The sequence below is a fragment of the Sorex fumeus genome, unplaced genomic scaffold (genome assembly GCF_029834395.1).
Source record: "Sorex fumeus unplaced genomic scaffold, SorFum_2.1 ptg000017l, whole genome shotgun sequence".
In the NCBI taxonomy this organism is placed as follows: Eukaryota; Metazoa; Chordata; class Mammalia; order Eulipotyphla; family Soricidae; genus Sorex; species Sorex fumeus.
In genome coordinates this window covers 1,478,727-1,488,780 of record NW_026606074.1, presented here as the reverse complement: position 1 = coordinate 1,488,780, position 10,054 = coordinate 1,478,727, and the positions used below count along the sequence as shown (strand labels likewise).

General features: G+C 68.5%; 1 protein-coding gene across 1 annotated transcript; it reads right to left on the bottom strand.

Moving 5' to 3' along the window:
- Positions 1 to 3,205: 3,205 nt before the first annotated feature.
- On the bottom strand, positions 3,206 to 9,762 carry ZNF496 (zinc finger protein 496). The gene is made up of 8 exons (XM_056112261.1): positions 9,675 to 9,762; positions 8,910 to 9,493; positions 8,637 to 8,820; positions 7,372 to 7,448; positions 4,937 to 5,048; positions 4,749 to 4,856; positions 4,544 to 4,654; positions 3,206 to 3,959 (listed from the first exon to the last, which is right to left on the bottom strand). Exons 2-8 carry the CDS (start codon positions 9,297 to 9,299, stop codon positions 3,304 to 3,306), a joined length of 1,638 nt encoding a protein of 545 aa, XP_055968236.1. The 5' UTR covers positions 9,300 to 9,493; positions 9,675 to 9,762; the 3' UTR covers positions 3,206 to 3,303.
- Between the last annotated feature and the right edge of the window lie 292 nt (positions 9,763 to 10,054).

Genomic DNA, 10,054 nt, shown 5'->3' with positions numbered 1-10,054 from the left:
TCCCTTCCCCTTAAATTAATTCCTATATACACGAGGCTGACATGCCCCGTTAGCTTCAGATAGAAACAGAATGGCAGGAATTCACAGTTTTCAGCTTCACCTGGGAAGCTCGGTAGAAATACAGAATCCCGGGCCCTCGCCCAAAGGTTCTGCATCAGAGTCTGCGCCTTGAATAGGTCCTTGTGCACGTCACCATCTGCAGTTCTGTGCGGTCTGGAGGCGACGTAGGCTCCGAGCGCAGCTCCCGAGCGCCAAGCGGACACTTCATTTTCCCTGCTTCCAGCGCCGCCCGTTCCCCGGGCAAAACGGCTAGTCAGAGGCTCTGGCCGGGCGCTTTAGGGCACCAACAAAGGTACAGATTTGAAGAACCCCACACGAGATGCTTTTTGCCCTGGAAAGCCAGAGAACCAGCAAGGTGGGGAAGAGATGCCTGAGCGGGCCGGCCCCTCCTGGGTCCTAATTTACGTTTCTGCGCTCCCCTCCCCTCCAGTTCAGGGGGGCTGCCGGGGCAGCCGCAGGGAGTCGCTGCGAGTGGCCGTGGACGCTGACCGCGAGCGAGGCGGGTTGCGCAGGCGTGGCGCGCGGGGGACCCACGCAGTCCTTGCCGGCCCCGCCCCAGCCCCGCGCGGGCGCTGAGCGGCCGGCGGCTCAGGTCTTAGCAGCTTACCAAAGCCCTTTCGGTGGCGCTCCGCATAATGCCGCGTGGCCTCTCCACGGCTCAGCTGTAGCCAGAGCGGCGATTCCAGTCGGACTTCCGGGGTGCGAGGACGCGGGCCAGCGGCGCGGGCCGGAGAGTGGAGCTTCCGGCGGCGGGCACCGGGCCGAGTGGTACGCACCTCTGCCAGGACCTGGCACGGAGCGCGCCGCCCGCGACAGCGCTCAGCGCATCCCGGCGAGGTCCCTGCACGGAGCGCGTCGCCGCCGTCGCTCCCCGGACGGTGTGACCGCGCCCTCCGGGGGTCCCGCAGCCGCTCGAACGGTGTGATCATGCCCTCCTGGGGTCCCGCAGCCGCCCGAACGGTGTGACCGCGCCCTCTGGGGGTCCCGCAGCCGCCCGGACGGTGTGACCGCGCCCTCCTAGGGTCTCGCCGCCGCCGCCGCCCGAACGGTGTGGCCGCGCCCTCTGGGGGTCCCGCAGCTGCCCGGACGGTGTGACCGCGCCCTCAGGGGGTCTCACAGTCGCTCGGACGGTGTGACCGCGCCCTCCCGGGGTCCCACATTCTGGACGGTGTGACCGCGCCCTCCGGGGGTCCGGCCGCCGCCCTGGCGCTGCGCGCCCGCCCCCCACAGGCCGCCTGCGCCCTGTGCCAGGGCGTGCCCCGCGAGTCCGTGCGCGCCGACTGCGGCCACCGCTTCTGCCGGACGTGCGCGCTGCGCGTCTGGGAGCGAGACGATGGGCCCTTCCCGTGTTCCGCGTGCGCCGGCCGCCCCTGGCAGCGCGCCGTGGGGCCCGGCCGCCCGCCGCTCAGCCGCCGCCTGGTAACGCTCGAGAAGGCGGCCGCGACGCCCACGCGCGACGGCGCGGCCTGCGAGGCAGCGCTGCAGCTGCTGTGCCGCGCGGACGCGGGCCCGCTATACCGCGCCTCCCACCTGCGCCCCGAGACCCCCGACGCCGAGCACCGGAGGAGCGCACCGCGCGGGAAGGTGCGCGCGGGCCGGGGCCAACCTGGGCCCTTCTGACCGGCCCCTCTCCCAGGACCCCAGGGGCTCGGCGGAGATCTTGCACAAGGACCTGAAGGACGCGCGGGACCTGCATGGGCAGGCCGAGTCCCACGACGCCGTGTGGAAGGCAAGTGGCCGCGGGCCGGCTCCCCCCTCCCCGCCCCCGACGTGGGGCGGCCCGCGGGGCGCGCACCCAGGACCCAGGTGTCCCTCCTCGCGACCGCCCGCAGGGTCACGCGATGGACCGGAGGAAGAAGGTGCTGACCGACTACCGGAGGCTGCACGGCGTTTCCTGCGCGAGGCGGCCCAGACCCACGACGACGGGGGTCCGGGGTCCGCTCGGCGCTTCAGCTCCCTGCTGCAGGCCGTGTCCGAGCTGGAGGGGCGCCACCGCAGCCTGGGCCTCGGCAGCTGCTGCAGGTGGGCCGCGCGGATGGGGACACGGCTGAAGGCCTTTCCAGTCCTGGCAGACCCCGCTGGCCCTCGGTGCCAGCAAGGCTGGCTCTTCGCTCTGGAGTGGGTGGAGGGCACAACTCTCCCCCACCCGGCCCCTGCTCTCTCTGCAGTGAGGCTCTACCGCCCCTCCCAGTCGGCCACAGAGGTAACTCCGGCAGCACCCTGAGAGTCCACCCTCCCGGCCAGACCTCCTTCACCCCATCCACAGTCCCAATCCCTCTAAATCCAGAGGAAGGGAGCCCTCCTCCCCAAGTCACGCGTGCGTCCTCATAAAGCTCTGGTGGCTGCAGGCTCCTGGGGTCTGTCTAGACTGTCGCCCAACACCCCCACCTGCACGTGCAGATCACTAGGGGAGGGGAGTGGGATGAAGGACCTCTCCCACCTGCAGCCTGATGCCTGAAGCTGTGAGGGGCGGCCCCCTCCCCAGGCAGGGCTCTGCGGAACGGAGGAGTCTGGGCATGGGCCATCACCCAGTAGAGCTGGGCACCAAGGCGCTGGCAGGGGAGCGAGTTCTAACCAAGTCAGAGCAGGCGGAGGCTTGGCCGCAGAAGGAAGACCCACTCGCGAAGCTCTTTGGGGCTGAGCCGCTGGTTTTATTTCATGGCCGCTGTGGGGCTTAGCATTCTGAATGGGCACGTCCACTCGCTGTGGGCACAATGCAGGGCAGCAGTGGTGGTGGATGGCACAGAGCTGCCCCAGGCAAGGCTGGACCCCCGGGGTCTGGCTGGGATGCAGGTGCCAGGCTGAATGGGGCTCCAGCACCTTGCCTGGGAGACGCTGGCATGGGCGGACTGGGGGGGGGGGGGGCTGGGAGCAGGTGGCTGAGGCTGGTGTGCAGGAGATGGACCCACGGGGCACCGTGTGCCCCCCGAGCGCTCCCCCTGCGGGAGGGCAGGGTGTGGAAGGGCCCCCTAAGGACCGGCCAGCCCTGTTCTCCACTGCCCCTCCCGCCAGTCCACCAGCTGTCAGAAGTGACCCAGACGAGGCGGATGGGGGAGACTGAGGCAGCCTTGTGCTGAGGGTAGCCCGTCCCTCGGACACCCAGAAGCCTGGCTACCCCTCCTGGCCCGAGCGGCCCACTAGCTGGTTTCCAGCCGGGTGGGCAGGGCCCAGTGCCAGCGCGTCCCACCTCGGTGGCCCCGCCCGGGCTCAGGGGGAGCCGGGCGCCCCTGCAGTGCCCGCGGGTCAGTAGGAGTTGAGGGCCTGCTTGGAGCGGCGCCGCATGTGCAGGCGCTCGTGACGCAGCAGGTTGTGGTTGTGCAGGAAGCGCTTGACGCAGTAGCGGCACTGCAGCGGCCGGGCCGGGTCCTTGGCGTGCGTGCGGCGGTGGCGCTCCAGGTGGTCGTGGCGCTGGAAGGCCTTCCCGCACTGGCAGCAGGAGAAGCGGGGCTTGCCGCGGGCCTGGCCCGGCGCCCCCTTGCCCGCGGCCTGCAGGTGCGTCCGCCGGTGTGCGTCCAGGTGCGAGCTGAGGCGGAAGCTCCGGCCACACGCGCCGCACTGGTAGGGCTTCCGGGCCTCGTGGGTCTCCAGGTGGCCGTCCAGGCCCTCGCTGTCCCCGAAGAGCTCCCCGCACTCGGCGCACTCGTACGGCTGCTCCTGCTCCCGGCGGCTGCGCAGGTGCCGGATGAAGTTGACGCGCCAGCGGAAGGCCTTGCCGCAGTTGGGACACACGTAGGCCTTGTGCGGCGACGGCTGCGCCTCGGCCCGCGCCTCGGCCCCCGCCTTGGCGGCTGCGCAGTACGGGCCCAGCTGCGGGTCCTCGTCCCCGGAGCTGGACAGCACGATCTCGATGCTCACCTCCTCGTCGGGGCCACCCTGGGGGGACGGCGCGCTGGCGCCGGCTGCAGGGGGCAGGGGGTTACGGCCAGGCCGGGAATGCGGGGGTGGGGTGGGGGTGGGGGCCCGGCTCTCCTCCCTCCTCTGCCCCTCCCCCCCACCTGCCAGGAAGCCCAGCAGAGGGACTGCTCCAGGGAAGGTCTGCGGGAGCCTTGTGGGCGGGCACCCCCGAGGCTCCAGGCTCCGGTCAGCAGCACGCCCACAGCAGATGCGGCAGGAGTGAGTGACCGGGCAGTGCCACGGCCCTGCTGCTGTGGGTCAGGCCCAGGAAGGAGTAAATGGGGATGCGGCCTCACAGGCACGGTGGGAAGGACAGTGGCTAGAGCCCGTCCTCTGTCATGTATCCTCTCCTGGGACCCCGAGACTGGGCAGTGGCTCCCACAGCTTACATACACACACACACACACCAGCAGCTCCCACACTCCCATGCATGCACCCAGTGGCTGGCTCCCCGCCCCCCACATGCTCACATACACACGCACACTCCACACACACCACACGCACGCATAATGGGCACACATACACTCACCCCCCACTCCCACAGATGCGCACACATGTACCACCGCCACGCCCACCCCCACCCCCGTACTTAGGCAGGCGCTCTCCGGGGGGGCCCTCTGCGGGGCGCCCTGGAACTCGGGCACGTGCAGCTCGTCGCGCGTTCTCTCTTCCTCGGGGAACGGCTGCACGCTCGGGAGGCCTTCGAGAAGCAAAGGGAGCAACGTGGTAGGAGCCGCGGCAGCAGGCGTGGGGGAGGGGGGCCCTGCGCAGGGCAGCCCAGACGCCGTCCTCACCCGCGTAGGAGGCCTGGGCCGCGTCCTCCTCCTGCTCCTCCAACCACTCTGGAACCCGGGGCTCGTTCTCCTCAGCCTGGGCGGGGGGCAGGGGGTCCATGGGGTCACCTGCTCGCAGGGGAGACGCGGCATATTAGACCTGCTCCGGCGGGAAGCCAGGTGGGGGTGGGGGCGGGGGCGGGTCTTACTCTGGGCCAGCGCCACGCCGCAGTCCTCCCCTATGATGAACTCTCCGTAGAAGCCCGTCTGCGCCGGGTCCAGGAGAGACCAGTCCTCTTGTGAGAAGCAGAAGATTATGTCCTTGAAGAGAGAGACCACGGGGCTGGGTCGCCGGGGCCTGGGAGAGCTGGGACGGGGCAGCAGGGCCGGAGCAACCTCAGGCCGAGAGTGTGTGTGGGGAGGGGACAGGGATGCTCTGAGAGGTGACCGGCACCAGTGCCGGTCACAGCAGACACTTCTCAGACCTGGGGCCTAAGGCTGTGTGGGCGCTTCAAAGTGATTCATTCTCACTCTTATTCATCCCTGGCACACCGCAAACCAAAGATGAAAATTCACTGCTTTATACGACCAACTGCAAAGATCTTCCAAAGAACATTTTTGGGGGGCTGGAGAGACAGTACAGTGGGTGGGGCACTTGCCTTACATTCGATCTCTGAGTGCAGAGCAACTCTGAGCAGCCTGGGTGTGACCCAAAACTACACACAGTGGGGCTGGAGAGAGAGCACAGTGGGCAGGGCGTTTGCCTTGCATGCGGCCGACCCGAGTTCGATTCCCAGCATTCCAGCATCCCTGAGCACCGCCAGGAGTAACTCCTGAGTGCAGAGCCAGGAGTAATTCCTGTGCGTCGCCAGGTGTGACCCAAAAAAAGCAAAAAAAAAAAAAAACACACAAAAAAAACCTACACACAGAGGCGCGCGCGCACACACACACACACACCACACACGTGTTCAAGAGCGACACCCTTGTGGTGGTTAGAGTCCCTCCTGCTGCCGCCACCGCCGCCTTGTGGCGAGCTGCAGCCCAGGCTGGGAAGGGCCTTCCCAAGGCTTTTATCTTCCCTTCTCCCCGCAGCACCCCTTGTCAATTAAAAAATTCCAGCTGTACAAAATGGGGGTGCGGGGTGGGGCACCTGAAGCAGAAGGCACCCAAGTCTGCTCAGTCCCTGGGGGTCCCGCTGGGCCCCTGCCCCCAAGCGAGACACCCGCAGGCCCAGCTGCGTGGGTTCACAGCCAGAGGGGAGGCTCCAGGGCCTCAGGACACAGTCAGACTGCAGGCAGCCCGGGGGGGCCCCTGAAGCAACTCTGGGGAGCATGTCGGGGGCACGGCCCACTGGGCCAAATACCAAAGCAAACAGAAGCAAATAAAAACATCCTTGACATGCATGATGCATGACCTGGAACAAACCCTACTCGCATGAGACGAGCAGCGTGAGGACCTGACGGCACCGAGGCCTGCGGGCGTCTGCAAGGCACGTGCAGAAGTGGACGAGATTTCTAAGTCCACGTGGTAAGGCGCAAGGCTCAGAGAGCGGGGCTGGAGGAGCCGTCTCTGGGACATGCAAACACTCGGAAAGAGAGCAGGTTCTGGGAGCCGACCCACATGAACAACTGATCCCCAGTACTGTTGGCGTTTCTCTGGGGTCACACCCGGTGATGCTCAGGGCTTACTCCTGGGTCTGCACTCAAGAATTACTCCTGGTGTTCTTGGGGACCACACGACATGGTGGGGATCGAACCCAGGTCAGCTGTGAGCAAGGCAAACTCCCTGCTGGGATCCAGCGGGGAAAAAAACCTCCGAGGAAGGCCCTTGGGGTGAGGGCTGCAGTTTCAAGGGCCAGAGACATGACCCACAAGTGACCTCCTGGACTTGCAGATAAGACATTTTAAAAATAACAGGAGAGAGAAAATCTATCAATAAAGAGTTTAGATGGCACAAAAGCAAAATCCTTGGAAAGACTGGCCCCAAGCTGGGAAAGCCAGGGGGAAAAGGAACCATCTGGAACTCCCAGGTCAGCCAGAAAGGGCCTTCAGCAAGGACAAAGAGCTCAGGCCTTGATTCAGGGGAGCACAGCGGGTAGAGCTGCCCACCAGAGCCAGTGTGGCCCCAACCAGACACACCAATATAAAGCAAACCCAGAAGACTCAAGGTAGCTCGGGGAAAGGGGCCCGTGTACTGGCAAGAGGTGCTGGAATAAGTGCTGAGCCTTGCCGGGAAGCTGGCACGGGGGCGCAGAGCCCACAGAGACAGGGATGACCAGCACAGAGCCTGAGGCCGTGCGAGAACTGGCCCAGTCCCTGGCTGTGCTGCAGAGACAGAGGGACTGCTGGCCACACAGGTGACTTCCCCCCCTGGGGCGGAAGGTATTCAGGGTCACCTCGGCTCGGGCCAACTGCCCCAAGTCTCAAGTCAGAGAACGGGAGCAGAGGCCAGAGGAGTCCTGCTTCACCCGAGGCAGGGGCTGGGAGCCCCTCCGGTCCCACCCACAAAACACCAGACAGAGCTCCCCACGCAGCGGGATCCCTGCCTTCAAACTGCGCCAATGGGCATTGGCGCCCACTGTGGGCACAGACCTCTGAGATCAGGCGGAGGGGAGGGGAGCCCAGCACACCCCAGGGTCACTCACCGGGGGCAGCTGCAGGGTGGCCTCCTGGTGTGTGTCCCTGGAGCCGGTGGGGTCGGGCAGGGCCATGGCCTGCAGCGCTGAAACACGCAGGGTCCCTGTGTGAGGGGCTCCAGCATGCGTGGGGCCCCGCCAGGGAAGCTCTGGGGCACCCGACCTGCACACGTGGCGCCCAGGGCTCCAGGGGGTCTGAGTCCTGCTCCCCGGGGGCACTCAGCTTCCTGGACCCCAGACCCACACCAGCCCCAGCAGAATGATCCCCCAGGAAGGGCCTTGCGGGAAGCAGGTGGCAGCATGGCAGTGCTCAGGGAATGTGGAATCTCTCACTCCGGGGAGCCCCCCTGCATCCTCACGCGGGCCACACGGCCTGCCTCGGGCAGTGTCTGCTGTCCTGGTGCTCACTCCTGGGGGGAAACACGTCCCCCCCAACTCCATGTGAGAATCTCCATCCCGGAGCAGGGCTGTTTTTGAAGGGGCCCTGGCAGCAGTGATGAAGGGGAAGTGCAGAGGGACACAGGCAGCTGTGGGAGGAGGAAGCAGCCCCACAGCCCCGAGCTCCAGGATAGGGACAGGCCTATGCCATTAGGGTCCTCGTGCGGGGCGTACAGGGTTGAGGGTGCAAGAGGTTGTGGGGGTGTGCAGGGATGAGGTTTGCAGGGGCGGGGTGTTCAGGCATGAGATGTGCAGGGATGGGGTGTGCAGGGGTGAGGTGTGTGCAGTGAGATGTGCACGGGTGGGGTGTAGGATCCAGGTGTAGCATATGCAGGGATGGCAGGTGTGGGGGTGGGGTGTGCAGGGGTGAGGTGGGCTAGAACCCTGGGGACAGGCATCCGTCTCCTGAATCCCGAGCAGGTGCAGAGAGCTGAGGAAAGTGCCTGAGGCTCCCACCTGGGGCTACAATCTTTGGCACCTGGCAGGGTTTTTCCACCTGTTACCCCTGCGGACACCAGGGAAGGGCCGGCAGGGAGAGCCTGGGGCCAGTCCCGAGCAGCCCCCTTACAACTATCCCGGGACTGAGACCCCCAGCCGGCTCTGGGAACTGGCACAGCAGCCGCCGCGGGCTCACCTGGCAGAGCGGGGGATCAAGCCGGGACCCTGCACGCTAAGCTGCGCCCCAGCCTTGGAGCCTTGTCCCAGCCCACCCTGAGCCTCAGCTCAGCCCCGTGGGACTGGGGGGGATGGGGGGCAAGAGAACGTGGATGCTGTTTGGAGAGGGCACAGCCAGGGACACTCCCCGGGGCCGCCTGCCCACGTCTGGGCCCCCATACCTGGGTCCCCGCTGGGCTGGCCGGGCAGCCGGCTGGGGAGCCCCGGGCCGAGCGCCGGGGCCAAGGCTGTGCCGTCCTGGCCCTTGGCCGGGTGGCCCTGCGGCTCGGCCAGCGGCTGCTCCGGCTCCTGGTCTGGGGGGCCGTCCCCGTCGTCGATCACCACGGGGTCCTCGCAGTGCTTGAGCTGCAGGCCCAGAGAGGGGGTCAGGGGGCGGCATCCGCGCGGACCGAGCCCGGCCCGGGAGGTTCCGCCGCAGGCGCGCGCGCGCTCACCCACTGCCAGGGCCGGCCGGGCTCCCGCTCCAGGGCCTCCACGGCCGCCACCGCCTGGTCGCCGCTGCCCGGCTCCTGGGCGCGCACCCAGCCCTGCACCTCGCGCGGCAGCACGCCCAGGAACTGCTCGAGCACCAGGCACTCGAGGATCTGCTCCTTGGAGAGGCGGTCGGGCCGCAGCCAGCCCCGGCACAGTTCCCGCAGCCGCTGCAGCGCCTCGCGCGGGCCCGCCGCCTCCTGGTAGCGGAAGCGGCGGAAGAGGCGGCGCGAGGACTCGGGGCTGGGCAGCCCCTCGGCCGGCCGGGGGCTCTCCCCGGGCGGGCCCCGCATCTTCCGGGGCTCCTCGCTCTCCTTCGGGGCCAGCACCCGGGGGCACAGGGCCGTGGGCATGACGGGGCCGGTCGGGCTCGGCCGCCTAGTTCCACACGGGCCGCGGGCTCAGGGCGCGGCCTCGCTGCACTGCTGCCCGGCTCGGGGGGCGCCGGACCCGCCGCAGGGACCCTCGGGCAGGGGCCAGCGGGCCGCTAGGTGCGGGCTCCGGAGCCCACGCCGAGTCCTCGCCGTCGGGGCCCCGGCGCGGGGAGCTGGAAGGCAAAGGCAGGGGCGCGGCTCGCGGGAGGGCAGGGCTGGACAGCGCCCGGTCCCGGGTCCCACCCGCGCGAGGACACGAGCGTCCGCACCGTGGCTGGGAGAGCGAGGGCCAGGTGGCGACGCCCCCTCCCCGAGCGCGCGCGCCCGCCCCCGCCCACCCCCGCGCGCCCTCACCGCACGGCCGCGGCCCCCGCCCCGCAGCATCCTCCGGCGCGCGCCCGGCCCAGGCGGCGCCGCTCCCGCTCCGGCTCCTGCTCGGGCTCCGGCTCGGGCTCGGGCTCCGGCTCCGGCTCCTGCTCTTGCTCGTCCCGGGGCTGCACCTGGGCGGGAAGCGCGGGCTGGTGGCGGCGCCTGCAAGGCACCAGCGCATCGCCGTGACCCGGGGCACCCGGGGGGCCGGAGGAGCGGGACCGGGGGGTCCCAGGTCCCGGGAAGCGGGTTGGGGGTCCCGGAGGCGGGCTGGGACCCCGGGAGGCGGGTTGGGGGTCCAGGAGGCGGGTCTGGGGTTCCGGGAGGCGGGTTGGGGGTCCCGGAGGCGGGCTGGGACCCAGGAG